This window comes from Columba livia, chromosome 26 (genome assembly GCF_036013475.1).
Source record: "Columba livia isolate bColLiv1 breed racing homer chromosome 26, bColLiv1.pat.W.v2, whole genome shotgun sequence".
Taxonomy (NCBI): domain Eukaryota; kingdom Metazoa; phylum Chordata; class Aves; order Columbiformes; family Columbidae; genus Columba; species Columba livia.
In genome coordinates this window covers 2,516,626-2,533,687 of record NC_088627.1, presented here as the reverse complement: position 1 = coordinate 2,533,687, position 17,062 = coordinate 2,516,626, and the positions used below count along the sequence as shown (strand labels likewise).

Here is a 17,062-nt window from a genome sequence, read left to right as displayed (position 1 = left end):
AGCCGCAGGGACCCCTCTGTCCCTCCCTGCCCTGGGACAGGGATCTGGCAGCGATGCTGGCAGGGGATGTGGGGAGTTGAAAGTCAGCAGTAGCTCCAGCCCTGTGGGGCTGGGGCTGCCCAGGCCTGACACCATGACATCAGGCACTAATTACAGATGCGGCCTGGGATAATTACAGAGCAGGCGAGGGCTGCGGCAGGACAGGGCAGGGCAGGGCTGAGCCCATCGCTGGCCTCTTTGTCACCTGCCCCCATGGGGAATCGTCCTCCAGCAGCAGGGCTTTGCGGTTGGCCGTGATGCCAGCCCCCATGGCAAGATATTTGGGGGCTGGTGGCTGCCCCAATGTGTCACCAGTGATGGGCTGGTACCGCACCCCTGAGCTCTGGGGCAGGATGCATGGACAGATTGTCACCCCCGGCTTCCTGCTGGGTCACTGTCCCATGGCTAGTGGGGGTCAGCTGGAGCATTTTGAGGGGATGGGGTTCAGATCAGCCCTCCTGGCCACGGTACCGTGCTCAGTGCTGGCCCTGCGTGGACACTGAAACTGCACACGTGGAGCCTGGGGCAGGGGCAAAGTCCTGGGGATGGAGGAGGGAGGTGTGGGGCAGAGGGGTGGGGAGCAGGTGGGATGGGGTGTCCCCTGCGGTACTTTGCCCAGAGATGTCGGCAGGGTTTGTTTGCCGTCCTCATCCCTTTGCACTCAGCCTCCCGCAGTGCCGGCTCGTGCTGACAGGGCAGTGGCCACGCCGCGGCTGTAATCATGCGTCACTTTTGGGGTGCTCGGCCCCCGTTGGCTCCCCCCCAGCATTTGGGTGAGGCACTGGGCACACTGCAGGGGTTAGAGCCACTGCTGGGCCCCAACCCATTGGGTACAGCCCCTCCCCTGGCTGTGGTGGCGTTGCCCCGTGTGCGAGGGCCTGAGGAGCGCGGGGAGCTCTGGGCGCGCAGCTGCTGGGGCCGGGCAGCATGATCGTCATGAGCTCATCGGATTTTCCATCAGTGCAGGAAGGCGGCTGTTCTCAGGAACCCCGACGCGGCGGGGCTCTGCCTGCAGCAGAACGATCGATTGATGCTCTGTGTGTTGTATAAGCCCATCGACTTGGGCTGGCAGGAGCCCCCAGCATCACTGCCCACACTGGGGGTGCTGCAGGAGCAGCCACCCTGCAGTGGCACAGAGCGGGGCCACCTCATCTGCAGGGGAGCCCGCTCCCCTTCCCCTGAGTCAGAGGAACACGCTTCTGCAGGAGAGGGCTGGGATTTCGGGAGACCTGTTTGCCTGGTAGGCGAGGGAGAAGGGATGTCAGGGGATCTCCTGGCCCTGCGGTGACATCATCCCATAACCAGGCATCTCTGATGGGCGCTGCTGGAGCAGACAGACACCCGTGCACGGGGTGCGTTTGCTCCAGGATGCTGCACGGGGCAGGGACCGCAGCCGCTCTCCTGGCCCACTCCTGTTTCTTGCAAGGCCAAGAGGACTTTCATCCCCCAGCAGGGCTGAGCCAAGGCCTCTGCCCCTACCCGGGGAGTGGGGGAGGCCTATTGTTATCTGCCTGTTATCGAGGCAGGGTGGGATGTGTGGGAGCGAAACCCTCGCCCCAGCAACGGGGGCGGCTGCTGGCGGTGACTAAGGCTCACGTGTGACCGGTGGGTGGTGGGGAAAGCAGCTGCGAAGCCTCACGAGCAGCCGAGGTGGGGCTCTGGGACGGAAATCAATGTCTCTTTGGGGTGTCTGGGAATCGGGCAGCTGATCTGAGTGGTGCTGGCTGTGGCTCTGGCTGCAGGGCCATCAGGGGGTGTCTGCTGCAGGGCCAGCACCTCGCAGGTGACCAAAACATCGTGAAATGTGGGGAGAGGGAAGGGTGGGTGCAAGCCCCAAAATGTGGGTGAGGAGAGGCTGGCACGCAAGGCTGGGGGATGCTGGGCATGGCAGGGATGGGCAGCAGGGCAGGCCTGAGGCCGGGGTGATGGGCGTGGGGTCCCACCCTGGCTGCGGGAGGATGACCAAGACCCTGGAGCTGGAGCTTGCGTTTGGGGCAGGGGAGAGGCAAGCCCGGGCAGAGCATCCTCTGCCCGCCCGCTCCCCCCAGCTCGGGCCCGCGGTGCCGGGCGGGATGCGCAGCCGGGGCCGGGGCGGGGAGCGCAGAGCGTCCTCCCCCGCCGGTCCGGGGGGAGCGGGGCGGCGCGGCTCGGCTCGGCTGGGCCAGCCCTCTGCGCCTCCCCGCCACGCCATGGAGAGGAGCCGCGCCGGGCGGGAGCCGCAGCCCCGGCCCCAGCCGGCCCAGGGTAAGGCTTCGCCGCGGGGACCGGCTCCGGCGGCCGCCCGGGGACCTTCCCGCACCGCGGGGCTGCGCCGGAGTCCGTGCTGCGGGATGCGGCCGTGGGGGAGGCGGGAGCCGGGCCGCGGCGGGGAGCGGGAGCCGGCCGTGGGGGTGCCGGATCCAGCCGTGGCGGGTACCGGACCCGACCGCGGGGGTACGGGATACCGCCGTGGGGGATGCTGACGGGGATGCCGCGGCGGTCGGGCGCAGGGAGCGGAGCGCTGCGCCGGGCCCGGGGAATGCGGCAGGGCCGCCCGCGGAGCCGTTCGGGCGGCAGCGCGGGGCGGGGGCCTGGGGAAGCGGTGGAGGAGCCGGGAGGATGCGTTACCGGGGCCGGGGGCTCTTTCCGGGAGGGACAAAGCCCGGGCACGGCCCCTCCATCTTGGAGTGGGACGGAGCCGCGCAGCCCCCGGCGCCGCCGCCGGCGGGGGTGCAGGGGGAGCTGCATTTGTGGAGCCTTCCGGGGGCGGCCCCGCCATGGCGGCGGGGTCCGGGGCGGTGGCGCCTGCCCCTGCCCAGGCTTTTTCCCGGCAGCCGGTCGGAGATGCTGGCTGGACCCCCCCCAAGTGGCGCTGCCGGGGGTCCGCTGCCACATGTGGTAGCGGCTGCTCTGGGGCGTGGGTGGCCCCGAGGTCTGTGCCCCGGTTGTACCGGGACCCCGCCACGGCCCGTCCCGCTGCCTGCACCCAGAGCCGGCTGGCGCGGCCCGGGGCAGCAGCCGGTGCCGGCGGGTCGGGGGCTGCAGGCGCTGCCCCCCGCCACGGGGACTCGGGGCACGTCCCGGCTGGTCCGGTCCCGGCGCTGCCCCGGGATGAACTCGGCAAACCGGGAGGGCGGCGGCCGGGGGGGGGTTTGTTTTGGCTCTGCCCCGCAGGGCTCCAGCCAAGGGCTCTCTGTCCCGCCGGGCGCTGCGCGGGGCTGTGACTAAGCAGTGAGGGCTCCGTGGTGGAGCCGCTTCCCACCGATGGAGGAAGAGGAGATGGAGGAAGAGGAGCTGCGGCTCTGCTCCCATCCCCCTCGCTCCCGGTGCCGCCGTGATTCACCGCCCGGGCCCTGGCAGGGGGGCAGCGATTGCTGCCGGCTCCCGGCGAGGCCCAGATGCCACTTGTCCTTTATCAGCGCCTCAAGAACAAACTGGCTGCAGGTCCCCGGCTGTGCCGCCCGCACGGCGCGTCCTCGCTGCGGACATGTTGTCTGTGTCCCCTCGCTGCCTCCACAGCCCAACGGGGCCTTCCCCGTCTCTCTCGAGGCCATTGCTGCCCGGGGAGGAGGGATGGCGGCTCCCGGTCACGCTGACCCCCTGCACCCCTGGCTGGTTTGGTTCCCCGGTGCAGGGGGATTCTTGGCTCTATCGCCAGTGGAGGATGGCACTGGGAGAGCGTGGGTGGCTCTGCAGCACATCCTGCTCTGGGGACCATCCCTGGTCCTTCTCATTTGGGAGACCCACATAGCTGTGCAGCCCAGGCTGCTCCACGTCTCACTGCCCAGTGCTGGTCAGAGCCCCCGGTTCCCTGCGATGTGCTGTGTGCTGGGTGCTGGTGGGGCAGGGTTGTCCTCCAGGGACCAGACACACCGCGATGTGGGGCAGCCGGTGGTACTGGTGGGGCAGGAGCTCATGGAGCCGCCCGTGTGGAATGATGCCCCATGGGCAGGCAGGGGGGTGAGGACCAAGGCAGGGAACAGGCAGAGGTTCATTCTTATCTGGGTTTCTGCCAGCTTCTCCTGCCATTCTGCCACTGGGACGGCAGGGAGGGAGGGTGCAGGGTGAGCTGGTTGCCAGTCAGTGCCTGTGTTTGGGCACCGGCAGCTTGGGAGCTCTCCCCGTACAGGGACACCCACAGAGTCGCTGCTGCGAAGCTGTCAGAGCAACGTGACGCGATGTGTGGAGCAGTGATGTGACAGTCCCGTGGTGCCATGTCCAAAATAGTGCAGCTCTCGCTCGTTGGAGGGCTCGGAGCAGGGACGGGCGGCAGCACAGGCAGCCGGCTGGGAGCAGCGCCGGATCCTGCATGGCCCCAGCCCTGGTAGGTGCCACATCCGCGTCATGAGGCTTAGGACCCATTTTGGAGGTGTTGGAGGCTGGATCCCAGCAGATGCAGAGCCCGGTGCCCTGCCTTCGAGCCGGGTTTCTGTTTTCCTGGTGTGATGCTAGCAGACAGGTTTTTGGGAGTGTGGCTGGGCCAGCTGCCCTCGGTGTTGGTGGCTCCGTGTGGGTCGCCCCAAGGACGAGGGCACCTCCTGTCGCCACTGCCAGCGCTGCCCAGATGGATGGCAGGCAGGTGCTGCCTGCCCCTGCCCTCGCTGTGTTTGGGGCTGTGCCATCACTGCAGCCAAATGGAAAGTTTGCCGTGGGGGTGCTGAGGTGCAGCAGCAGCTCAGGCTCTTTCCTCCATGTGTGTTTTAAACCCTGGAAAACCCCCAGCTCTGGCCCCGCTCTGGCCACGAGATCCCATCTCCCAAGTTCCTCTTGTTGCTTTCTGGCTTGGCATGTCAACGCCGGCTCGGTGCTGAGCCACAGGAGCTCGGTGACCTCTGCGAGGGACAGCACGGTTCCTGTGTGGCTGCCCCACACCCCCCGTCCCAATACCTCAGGGCAGGTACAGACCCTGAGAAGGGCAGCAGCAGCACCATGAGATCCCTTCCACTGGGATGGGGTGTCATTGCTGTTGCATTGCTGTGCACTGGCCATCCCATGGTGTAGGGCTGCGGGTGCTTGCGTTGTGTATCAACCTGCCCATGCACATGAGCCAGGGCCGAGGATGTGCGTCAATGCTGCGCCCATGGCTGGGACGTGCTGGGACTGTGCCGGGGGTGCTTGCTCACCGTCCGTCTCATCCAGGTGTGCGGGTGTTGCGGAGCGGGGGAATCCCGGGAGCTGGGTGGGACTGGGCAGACTCAGCGGTGAAGCACATCTGAGACATGGCAAGGCGGGGTGAGATCAGGGACAGTGCCAGGGCTCCGAGCACCCCAGGGCTCTAAGCACTCCTGTACACCCCATGGCACTGCGGTGGCTTCAGGCAGCTGCTCTCCCTGCCAGACACCAGCACCCACAGAGCAATCCTGACCTCGGGGTGCAGCTGCTTCCCTGCTCAGAGATGGTACCTGGTGATGATGAGGAGAGGCCCTGGGGACGCATCCTTCGGGCACTGCCATCAAGGTGAAGAAGGGTGGCAGCTGGTAACCAGCCACACCAGGAAAGGCCCAAGGGCGCACTGGGTACGCGGGTGTCCCCATGAGTGGTGGGGACCTGCCCTACAGAGCTGGTGGTGGCTCTGGGGGCTGTGGTTCCCCTTGGGACCTCATCCCTGGGCATCACAGGGACTTGTGCAATGACCGGGGTTCCACTAGCCGGGCGCTGTGACACCAGCCCTTTCAGGTGGCTTTGCAGTGACCACCAACAGGTCCCTGCTGCACCGGCCAGCTCTGCTCTCCTTTCCTCATGGGGCAGGGATGGGCCCTGTCCAGTGTCCCGTGCGCAGGCACCGCATGCGGAGCAGCCCATGGTGGTTCCAGCCGTGCCACAGAGCGGGAACATGAGGATATGGCGGACGAGGGGAGCTGAGGTTAAAGCGTGGTGGGTGCCCCCCCGCCCTCGTGGGAAGTGCCCCGCGGGGATGTGCAGCGGACGGTTAACGATGGCTGCTGGTTAACGATGGCCGCTCCTTCCGACTGGAGCACCCGCGGGGCCTCGATGTGCTCTCGCTTCACAGCACCAGGAAATTGGCCTCTGCCTGGCTGAGCATCCCCAGCCATGTGCCGGCCACGGAGCCGTGCCGCACCGGGCAGTGCTGGGCTGGAGGTGGCAGTGGTGCTTGGTGGTGCAGGTGCTGGTGCCACACGGAACACAGGAGGAGCCGGGATGGGCTGGGTGACGCGGCGTCGAGGGGCAGCGCCGTGCCAACCTGGTGCCAGCAGCAGGGTCAGTGCCGCGCAGGCTCGCCTGGGCTGGGGCTTCAGGGGAGCCATGCCTGCACGTCTGGGGGGCTGGGGAGCTAATCCCCTGCGGAATGCCCTGTCCAAAGGGAGAGGGGACGCCCGCACCGCCTGGGCGCAGGCAGCGTTGGGTTTCAGGGCAGCTGCCGCGCTGGAGCAACGACAGGGACAGATGGCGGCAGGGCCGGCCCCAGCCGCGTGCAGGAGTTTTGGCCGTGCCCGTCAGCCCTGCCCTGGCCGCGGGCGCTGCCGTCCCCTGGCACCACTCCACACACACCCAAGGCTCCCAGAGGTGGTGCCACCATGGGTCTTGTCCTCAGAGCTGGCACCTGGGGGCTGCCAAGTGCCCAGCCTGTGGGTGCCAATCTGGGGGGATGGGGCAGGGGAGCCCCCAGCTGCAGCCCCAACATCTTCCCAGCTGCACATCAGACTCATGGCTGCCCTGTGGGGTGCAGCGACAGGGACGCGGGATGTGCAGGATCGGGCCAGAGGATGGGCTGGCTTCCTGCGGCAGAAAATACCCGGAAAGCTGTGCGGGTGTGCAGGGGGGCTGGGGCTGGCTGTGTCCCACAGCGAGGGCTTGGCGTGGGGCGGGGGAGCGGCGCCAGCGCCTGTTTGCAAAGCCCACACTTTGCCCCTCTCTGAGGACTGTGGAGAGCTCGGCAAACATGGCTGAGCCGGCACGTGATGTCACCCCTCGGCAAGAGCCGCGCATGGGGCCGGTGGCTGCCAGTCGCTGGTGTCCTTGCCGTCCCTGGTCACTAGAGCTGGGGCCATGCGCTGCAGCGGTGTCTGTGGGGCTGGAGCCAGGTGCCCAGAGCCCTGGTGTGGGTCAGGCATCCTTCCTGGGGCAGGAGTGATGGCCATGCCACTGCATGGGGCTCGGGCTCTGATCCCGGTGGGTGCTCAAAGCTGTGTTTGCAAAGGTCTGGTTGCCACGGGGGGGTCACCACTGCTGGCCACCGCAGGTGGTCCCAGCACATCCACTTCTGCAGAGGGCACGTGCTGCGGCTTCGCAGGGCGGGAGGCACCGTGTCTCTGTCCCCAGCGCTAGGGCATGCAGCAGGCACCCCCCATGGCCCCTGGGGGTGCCCATGGTGGGAGGTGATTCGCCAGGCACAGAGCACCGTGTCCCCTGCCAGCCCCACGGCGGGGCAGCGAGCGGCCGGGCCTCGCATGGGGAGGGGGCTGTTTGCTGGCGCAGCCTCGTGTGCATTCCTGGGCCATGAGTTCATGGCTGCGGCGCAGCGCGGTGCTGGGGGACATGGGCCGGAGCGGTGACGTCAGGCCGTGGGGCCCGCGCCCATCCTGCTTGTGGCTGTGCCGAGAGTGCCGGCGGAAGCGGCCGCGCATCCTCCAGGGACGGCAGTGGGGACACATGTGGGTCCCCATGCCTGCGTGGGGCCTTGGTGCCCACGTTCCCCCATGGCGGGGCTGGCGTGGCAGCTGCTGGGGGAAGAAGGGTGGCTTTGTGGCAGTGGTGCCTGGCAGAGCCCCGGCCGGTCCCTCTGTGCATTGTGCACCCAGTGCCTGGCACCCGCGTGGGTGCCCCCTGAGACAGGGGCAGCAGGAGAGCTTGGGTAGGGGTCCCGCTGCCTTCCCCAGGGGACATGGGGACTGTCCCCAGCTCCTTGTTCCTATGGGCTGTGTTTGGGGAAATCGGGCTGCTCCCGGCTCACCTGCTGAGTGACTGTTTGTTCTGCTCTTCCTGTGTTGCAGGGAAGCCACCGTCCCTGATGGGAGACAGCGTGCCCCCCCCCACCCCACCGCCCCCATCACCTGGGGGTGTCCTGCAGGGAGAGCGCACTGCCCCCCAGCATGACCAACCCATCCCTCCAGCCACTGTTCCCTCCGAAAAGACCGTCTCGCCCGTCCCTCCAGCCATCACTGCCTCCGAAAAGAACATCTCGCCTGTCCCTGCAGCCGTGACCCCCTCCAGGCAGCCCGTCTGTCCCCCAGCTGCGGCGTCCCCCGCCAAGAGCAGTACTCCACAGCATGACCGACCCATCCCTCCAGCCGTGGCACCATCAGGACAGCCCGCGTCCCACACCCCTACAGCCATGGCCCCCTCAGCAGAGAGCGTCCCCCCCTGGTGTGACAGTTCCACCCCTGGGCCCCCCCAGCCCCCCACCATGGAGCACCCCAAAGAAGAGGCGTCTCCCCACGCTGCCGGCCAGCCGGTCCCCGTCCTTGCTGCCCCGTGTCCGGCAGAGACGGTGCCCCATGGGAGTGATTCCCCAGCCCCGGCTGCCGGGAAAGGGGTCCCCTCTGATGCCAAGAGTCCCCTGGGCGGCGCAGCTGGGCCATCAAAGGACGTGCCCCCCCGGAGTGACCGCAGCACCCCAGCCGCAGCCTCGCCAGCTCCTGCTGCCAGCCCCCGGCCCAAGCAAGGTGGGTGCCCGCGGGGGCGAGGGTGCTCCGGGGATGCTGGTGCCAACGTGGCACAGGATGAGGGTCTGGGGGCTGCTCTCATGGGATCTCCCCCCACAGATGCCCAGAAAGCCCAAGCGAGGCACAAGCAGGCAAAGGAGCGGCGTGAGGAACGGGCCAAGTACCTGGGTATGGGCTGGGGGGATCTGGAGGGATGCGGGGCTGGGGGGATCAGGACACGGGGCCGGTGAACCCAGGGCGCGAGCCAAGAGGGAAAGTGGCCGGAGGGAGGCAGGAGCTAAGGAGCTTTGCTGGGTCGCGGGCAATCCCATTAGCTGCCATGAGCTGAGCCCGGGCAGGAGCTGCTGTGCCGGTGGCTCTGCCCCCCCAGCATGGCTCTGCCCCCCCGGCATGCCCCTGCCATGCTCCCCCGGCTGCTCCCTGCCGTCTGGATGCCCCCTGGTCTGTGCAGGTGCCACCAGCGCAGCGCCCAGCTCTGTCCCATGTGCAGGCAGCAGCAGGCAGCCCCGCAGCAGCTCGGGGTGGCGGGCGAGCGGGGCCCTTGCGCCGCGCATGGGGCCTCCTGGTCCCCGCGCTCTTTCCACCCTCATTCCCCCATTGTTTGCCGGCGCGCTCGGCGGGCTCCCGGCCTCCCTTTTGTCCTGGCCCAAACCCCTCCCTCGCCGACCGGCCGCGATGCCGCCTGCCCCGCGCGCCCAGCGAGCCCGGCTGCCTGCCCCGGCCAGCCCACAACCCTGTGCCACCACCGGGGACACGCGTCCCCATGGCGGGGCTCCCCGGGGCTGTGCTGCGGGTGTGACCCCACCGCCCCCACTCCCCCCTGCAGCCGCCAAGCGGGTGCTGTGGCTGGAGAAAGAGGAGAAGGCCCGGTTGCTGCGGGAGAAGCAGCTGGAGGAGCGGCGCAAGCGGCTGGAGGAGCAGCGGCTGAAGGCGGAGAAGCGCCGAGCCGTGCTGGAGGAGCGGCAGAGGCAGAAGCTGGAGAAGAACAAGGTGGGGATGGGCAATCTGTGAGCGCAGCAGGCGGGGGGCTGGGGACGCGCTCGCTGGGGTGACCCTCTGGCTCCAGCAGCCCCTGGGAGCTGCCCTTATGCCCGTCCTTCGTGGTGTGGAGCCCCCGCTGTACCCAGCTCCTTGGGCACACATGCCCTGGCCAGGCTGGCATCACTGCCCTGTCTCTCTCCAAGCATCCCCATCTCTGTGATAGCCTCATGCCGATGGCACCAGTCGCTCCCAACCCCCTTCCCCAGGCCGCTGGCCTCACCCATCCCTCTCCCTCGGCAGGAGCGCTACGAGGCGGCGATCCAGCGCTCAGCCAAGAAGACGTGGGCAGAGATCCGGCAGCAGCGGTGGTCCTGGGCAGGGGCCCTGCACCACGGCTCCCCCGCACACAAGGACGGTGAGTGCTGAGCTGGGCGCTGGGCCCTGCGGCTCTGCCGGCGGTGGGGATGGCTGGGCACGGCTCTGCAGGGCTCTGTGCGAGGGGGGTGAGACCCCCTAAACCTGGCGCAGCCCCGCTCTGCTCTGAGGTCACGCTGCTGGGCTGTGCTGGGCCAGGGCCCAGGCGGGTTCTTTGGCTTTTCCCTGCTCTCGTGGGGCTGGGTGTCAGCTGGGACTGTGCGTCACGGTCACCACTCTGCAGGGATGTGCCTGGGGACAGCCCTGGCTGCCTCTGCGGAGCCATGGCCGCGGTGCCCGGGGCTCTGCAGTCAGCTGTGGGCTGTGGAGCCACGCGAGGTTGTTGCGGTCTCTCGTTAGGGTCTGTGCTGTAGTGTGTCCCCTTGTCCCCTGGCTGGGTGGGGGCAGCACTTGGCCCCTCCAGCCTCAGCATGGGGGTGACTGTGGCTGGGTGTGCGTGGCTGTACCGTGCCTCGCAGTGCTGTGTCCCGTAGCAGAAGCACTGAGCCCAGCTGGACCCTCAGGGGCTTCTCAGGGACACCCCACAGGGTTCATCACCGTGGCTGGGTGTGTGGGGGTCTCCCGTGTCCCCTGACCACCAAGGGGACAGGGCTGCACTGGCAGGCACTGGCACTGCTTGGTGTGGCGGATGACAGCCGGTGGTGTAGAGGGGAGCGCTGTGCCCAGGGTGCGTCTGCCCGCCATGTGCTGTGTCCTGGCTGTGCCTGGCTGGGCTGTGTGTGCCAGCACCGTGTGCCCAGCTGTACCTGTTGGGGCTGTTCATGCTGGTGCAGAGTGTCCGGCTGTGCCAGGCACTGTGTGTGTACGGGCAACGCGTGTGTACGGTCACCACGTGTCGTGTTGTGCTGCACTGTGCATCCAGGTGTTTTCTGGCCAGCTGTGCCCAGACAGGCTCTGTGTGTGGGCACCGTGCAGCTGGCTGTGGCTTGTGGCACGTTCAGGTGCAGTGCTGCGGTGCAGCACCCAGCAGGGACTGGCAAGGGGACACTTTCCCCTGCAACTTCCAACACGGGACGTGCTACTGGAGCTGCTGCTGATGCTCTTGCTCACCGATCTCCCGGCTGCCGCCTCTGCCGGCAGCGATCTCCTCTGGTTGTTCTCTCCAGAGGAGCCTGGCCAGGGCAGGGCGGTCCTGGCACCCCATGGAGGCACTGCCAGCCACCAGCACCCTCCTGGCACTGCCATAGGGACCCAGCACCTGTGTGAGCATTGTCTCGTGTCTGTCTGGACCTGCTGCCCTCAACCTGCTCCCTGGGCTGGCGGCTGGCCCGGTGCTGCCGGGGTCCTTGGCCACCTGGCTCCTGTTTCCCAGGACTGCATTTGGGGGACCGGCATGGTGGGGCTCCCCGAGGATGAGATCCCTGCATGATCCCAGCATGACCCCCAGCTGGGGCACTGTGCCATGCTGGATGCCAGCGCAGTGTGTTGCGTCCCCAGACACCAGCACCTCCCAGCTCCGCTCTCTGTGCCACGTCCTCCTGCCCCGTGCCCCTATCGGCCGTGCATGCTGCATGCGGGGGCCCGGCCCCAGCCCTGGGACCTTAATGCCCTTGTGTCTTTTCCCTCCTCCAGGTGCGAGCCGCTGCTCGGTGTCCGCTGTAAACCTCCCCAAACACGTCGACTCTATAATCAACAAGCGGCTCTCCAAATCCTCTGCCACCCTCTGGAACTCTCCCAGTAGAAGTAAGAGCCCTTTGCATTTGCCCCAGCGCAGGGGGCACAGCCCAGCTCCTGCCCCGCGCTGGGGACCCCCAGGCCAGGGTCCCCCACCCCCAGGCCCTGCCTTGCAGCACGGTGCCCGCAGAGAGAGGAGAAGCCGTTTGCTGTTTGCGGGAGGAGGCTGGAGCCGGCCGGCAGCTCCTTGAGGCTGTGTGCAGGCTGGGATGAAGAGGAGGAGGAGCAGCTGGGTTGTGGCAGCCCCATGGGGCGCCAGGACAGGGACTGGGAGCCCTGGCTCCCTGCCCCAGGGCAGCTTCGGCAGGTGCAGCTGCAGCCGCAGAGCAGGGCTGTGTGTCACCGGACCCTCCTTGGGGCTGGGCACGGTGCTGGTGCCACCGCTGCAACGCCTGTCCCCACCGGCACTCGGGGCTTGGTGGCACCGAGCACCGTGGGCACGGTGCTGCGTCGTGTGCTGCAAGGTCATCCTGGTCCTGGGCGAGCTGCCTGAGGCTGCTGGCCGCGCCGGAGGGCTGCGTCCAGCACCGGGGCTGCTGTTGTGTTTCGGGGTTGCCTGGCGATGGGCGCGCGCCTTCCCGGCTGGGTATAAATAGCCGGAGCAGCTGACGTGGGCGGCTGCGGGGCCGTGGTGACGCAGGCGGCTCCTGCCAGCCCCGCACCGGGGGCTCAGCCTGGGGAGCGGCACCTGGGGCTCTTGGCACTGCCTGAGTGGGAGCAGCATCTCCCTGGGCTGGTGCCAGCCTGGTGACCTGTCCCCCCTGCTGCACCCAAGGCTCTGTTTGCTCCTCTCCTGGCAGCAGGTGCTGCTCCTGGCCTGACTGGGGGCCACAGTGCAGAGGGACAGAGGGGCTCTGTCTCTGCAGGTGCTTCCCATGTGTCTGTGGGGTGTTTGGTACCAGTGACATGCACTGGAGGGCAGCCACTGGCAGCCCCGTGCCCAGCCAAGCTGGCAGCATGGCCAGGAACCTCCATTCCTTGGGTGCCTTGAGCCTGGCCTGGCTCCCGCGGCATGCTCGGCAGCTTTGGTGCAGCTCCCTTGGGGTGAGGGCACGCTGCAGTGTCCTCGTGGCAGCTGCAGCATGCTGGAGGCTCGATCACAGCACAACAGGGGACAGGGAGGGCACACGCCGATGTTGGGCACAAGGAGAGGGCGAGTGGAGGGGCTGCATGGCTGCATCCTGGCGCTGCTCACCATGGTGCTGCACCGTGGGTGCCGCTCGCTGTGGGTTCATGGTGGTTGGGGTGTCCGTAGGGCATGGGGACACCGTCGTCATTGTGCCACAGCACCGTCGCACTGGCACGCAGCCGCCCCCACACCTGCGCCCTCACAGCCCCCCGTACTCCTCAGCCGCCGTGCAGGGCGGTGGAGGCCCCTCCCCAGCGTGGCTGAGCTCTGGGTGCCCACAGGGCCGTGCATGTGCCCAGGCTTTGCTGAAACTGCACGGCTGCTCCTCCCGGTGTGGCCATGGGACTGGGGGCAAGGCTGATGTTTGGGGGCTCGGGGACACACTAAGGGCCCCTCTCCCCCCACAGACCGGAGCTTGCAGCTGAGCCCATGGGAGAGCAGCATCGTGGACCGGCTGATGACGCCCACCCTGTCCTTCCTGGCGCGCAGCCGGAGTGCAGTGACGCTGTCTGGGAATGGCAAGGAGCAGGGTGAGCACCCGGGGGACAACTGGGTCCTGGCACAGGCAGGGGACTGGGACGAGGGAGCCTGAAGCCAGCAGAGAGCTGGTGCCAGTGCCATGCCAGCTCTGTCCTGACGGCGCGGTCACTCCTCCCGCAGTGCCTGTGTGTCCCCGCTCAGCCTCCGCCAGCCCCCTCAGCCCCTGCCACAACCACCGCCTGCAGCACCGCTGCCGTGACAGGCGGAAGGTGGCCACTGGCAGCCCCGACGTGACGCCACGCCGTAGGACCGAGTCCTCGCCTGTGAGTGCCACCTCCTGCGGGGACCCCGTGGTGCCAGGGTGGCCGTTGGGCACAGTGTGGCTCCTGGCCGAGCCAAGCACCTGGTGCTCATGCTGCCTCTGTCTCTCCCTGGCCGGAGCAGAAGAAGAAGGAGAAGAAGGAGAAGGAGCGGGAGAACGCCAAGGAGCGCAGCGCCCTGTCCCGCGAGCGCAGCCTCAAGAAGCGGCAGTCACTGCCGGCGGCGCAGTCCCGGCTCCTGCCCGCAGCGGACAGCAGGTCGGGACCCATCACCACGGGGGCTGCAGGTCCCTGCCTTGTCACCATGGGGGCTGCCAGTCCCTGGCCCATCACTGCGACCATCACTGCGGGGGCTGTCTTGGCCCCGCTAATGCCATCTCTCGCTCTGTTTGCAGCCCCGGCCCCAAGAACCGTCCCTCATCTCCTGCCACCCCCAAAGCCCGTCCGGCGTCCCCCAGCCCGGCCCCCGGCTCCCCCCACAAGCCGCCCCTGCCCCGCAGCGCCCACTCCTCTCCCAAGGTGCGGGTGAGGGCGCGGGAGGAGCCGGGGGAGCAGGAGAGCAAGGTGAAGGTGCGTGAGAGGAAGGAGGAGGAGCGGGGCCCAGCTCCCCCAGCACCCCCCGAGTCCCCCAAGGTGCCCACAGAACCAGCAACAGGTGGGTAGGGGGTGGCTGGGGGGGCGGTGGGGCTGGGGGCAGCAGGAGCAGCTCTCATCCTGTGTGCGCGCTGCAGCCGCCCCCGCAGCCCCCAGCCCCGCGCCCGCCACCCCCCCGGGCAGAGCCCCCGCCGGCACCACGGACCGGGAGGAGGCCGCGCGGCTGCTGGCGGAGAAGCGGCGCCAGGCCCGTGAGCAGCGGGAGCGCGAGGAGCGGGAGCGCCGGGAGCAGGAGGAGCAGGAGAGGTGGGTGCTGCCCCCTTGGTCCCCCGCCCTGGCCTCCCCACCGTGCTTAGGGACCCTCCCTGCAGGCGAATGCAGGAAGAACGGGCGCAGCGGGCGGCGGAGGAGCAGAGCCGCAGGGATGCCCTGGCGCGGCAGCGGGAGGAGGAACGGCGGCTGCAGGAGGAACGCGAGGCCCAGGAGAAGGCACGGGCTGAGCGGGAGGAGACGGAGCGGCTGCAGAGACAGGTATGCCGTGGCGGGTGTGGGGACAAAGCAAGGGTGGCAGGGACAGGGGAGGAAGAGGTGGGATGGGGGATGAAGGCAGAGATGGAGGGGAAGGCAGGGATGCTCTCCTGTGGTCCTCACCCTTGTGGGATGCAGGGCTGAGGACCAGCCCAGCCCCTTGATGCCCAGGGGATGTGGGGCTGTGCTGAGCCACCCGGGCAGCCTGTCCCCACTGTCCCTGCCCCATCTCATCTGTCCCCGCTGTGCCACAGAGGGAAGAGGCCGAGGCAAGGGCGCGTGAAGAGGCTGAGCGGCAGCGCCTGGAGCGGGAGAAGCATTTCCAGCGGGAGGAGCAGGAGCGGCTGGAGAGGAAGAAGGTGAGGGCTTGGGGCACCCATGGGCATGGGGCATGGCACGGGGGGCCCTGCACGGGGTCCTGCTGGCGAGGGCTGTGCACAAGCCCCTCTCTGCCCCACAGCGCCTGGAGGAGATCATGAAGAGAACACGCAAGTCGGACGCAGCAGATGCCAAGGTGGGTGCCTGTCCTTGTGTCCCCCTTCCTGGGGACATGGGGTCCATTGCAGAGCCCTCACGGCACTGCTGCTGTCCCTCATGGCTCTTGTCTCCCTGCAGAAGAAGGAGGACAAGAAGGTGGTGAATGGGAAAGCGGCCGAGCAGGAGGATGTTCCAGGTATGCAACCTGCCACGGCTCTGGGGTGCCCGCAGAGACATGGTCCTGTCCTGCCCCCCAGCCGTGCTGGTACAGGGGCCGTGGCTGAGCGGGGACTCTGCTGGTGTCCCCAGGCCGTGAGAAGCGCACAGGGCCGATGCCAAAGGAGGAGGAACTCCCCGAGACAGAGACACCGAGCGCAGGGACACCGGGGGGGCTGAAGGGCCCGGCGGGCGAGGCGCTGCAGCAGAGGTGAGCACGGGGGCGGCTGGGGGGGCTGGGGGTGGCAGGACCCTGGCTGATCCCAGCCCTCCCACCCCACAGCTCCCCGGCCAAGGAGGTGGCATCTCTGGTGAACGGCGTGCAGCCCGGCAAGCACGAGAACGGCTTCTCTGGCACGGGGGGGCCGCCAGAGCTGCTGGAGCTCTCCCATCACGGCACCAGCCCCGGCAGCATCATCCCCTTCGGCGACAAGGAGCCGTTCCTCAAACAGGCCGTGGTCAAACCCCCCCAGGTGACAGGTGAGAGATCGGGGGTGTGCAGGGGGGGAACAGGGGTGCTGTGCCACTGTGGTCTCACTGCTGCCCCCTCCTCCTCTGCAGAGGTGCTGTGAGGGCCAGGCCCCGGCTGACGTCCCCGCGGTGCCACCGCACACGTCCCGACTCCGGACGCCCGCGCAGAACCGTAGCTTTGTCACAAGAACCTCGCTGCTCCCCCCTGCCCGGCCCTGCCACGGGGCGCCGGGGGGGGTGTGGGACCCCGGCGGGGGGGAAACCTGGTTTCTCTCTTCGTTCTTGTTTTTATTTTGTTTTTTTAAATATGCACCTTATCAGACTGACACCCCCACCCTAGCCGCCCGCCAGAGCCGCCCCAGATGTGTGGTGTAATACTGTAGTTATTTAACTCGCTGGGTACAATGTATGTGAATACTGTAAATAGAGCTCGGCCGGACACGAGGGACACCGGCCTGGCCCCGCGCGGGACGGGAGGATTCGGGGCTGCTGGGGGCCACAGCCCGTCCCCACATCCCCGTGTGTGCACTGGGGGCCCCCGGCCGGCACCACGCTGCTCCCCGTGCCCTTGTGACAGTGTTATGCACCCGGACAACCTTTGCGAACAATAAAAGTGGACAAGTGCCCTCGTCTTGCCGTGTCCCCGAGACTGGAACCGCGCTGCCTGCGGGCAGAGCCCGTGCCCGGGGTCTCGGCCGCGGGGCCGGGCTGGCAGCTCCGGGGAGGGGGCAGTCATCCCCGGCCCGGCCCCGAGCCGGCAGCTGGACCCGCCGGAGCCACCACCGGCCCGGGGCAGGCGGGAAATCCCGGCAGCTGGACCCGCCGGAGCCACCACCGGCCCGGGGCAGGCGGGAAATCCCGGCAGCTGGACCCGCCGGAGCCACCACCGGCCCGGGGCAGGCGGGAAATCCCGGCAGCTGGACCCGCCGGAGCCACCACCGGCCCGGGGCAGGCGGGAAATCCCGGCAGCTGGACCCTCCAGAACCACCACCGGCCCGGGGCAGGCGGGAAATCCCGGCAGCCGCCGCCAGGCTCCTGAGGCCGCGGCCTGAGAAGCGGCGGCCGCTCACACACGGTCCTTGCTCCGCGGCCTCACTGTCCGGCAGCGCGGGGGC

General features: G+C 68.4%; 1 protein-coding gene across 4 annotated transcripts; it reads left to right on the top strand.

Moving 5' to 3' along the window:
• The first annotated feature begins 1,659 nt into the window (after positions 1-1,659).
• On the top strand, positions 1,660-16,578 carry MAP7D1 (MAP7 domain containing 1). 4 transcript variants are annotated; one of them, XM_065041473.1, is made up of 18 exons: positions 1,660-1,822; positions 7,971-8,642; positions 8,742-8,810; positions 9,469-9,632; positions 9,924-10,038; positions 11,631-11,741; positions 13,269-13,391; positions 13,522-13,664; positions 13,786-13,919; positions 14,057-14,316; positions 14,393-14,561; positions 14,627-14,786; positions 15,038-15,142; positions 15,244-15,297; positions 15,399-15,456; positions 15,570-15,687; positions 15,760-15,956; positions 16,038-16,578. In XM_065041473.1, exons 2-18 carry the CDS (start codon positions 7,988-7,990, stop codon positions 16,046-16,048), a joined length of 2,646 nt encoding a protein of 881 aa, XP_064897545.1. In that variant the 5' UTR covers positions 1,660-1,822; positions 7,971-7,987; the 3' UTR covers positions 16,049-16,578. The 4 variants fall into 4 exon arrangements, with proteins under 4 accessions (XP_064897545.1, XP_064897541.1, XP_064897543.1 ...); XM_065041469.1 differs by lacking the exon at positions 1,660-1,822 and adding an exon at positions 1,983-2,283; XM_065041472.1 differs by lacking the exon at positions 1,660-1,822 and adding an exon at positions 4,185-4,342.
• Positions 16,579-17,062: the final 484 nt, after the last annotated feature.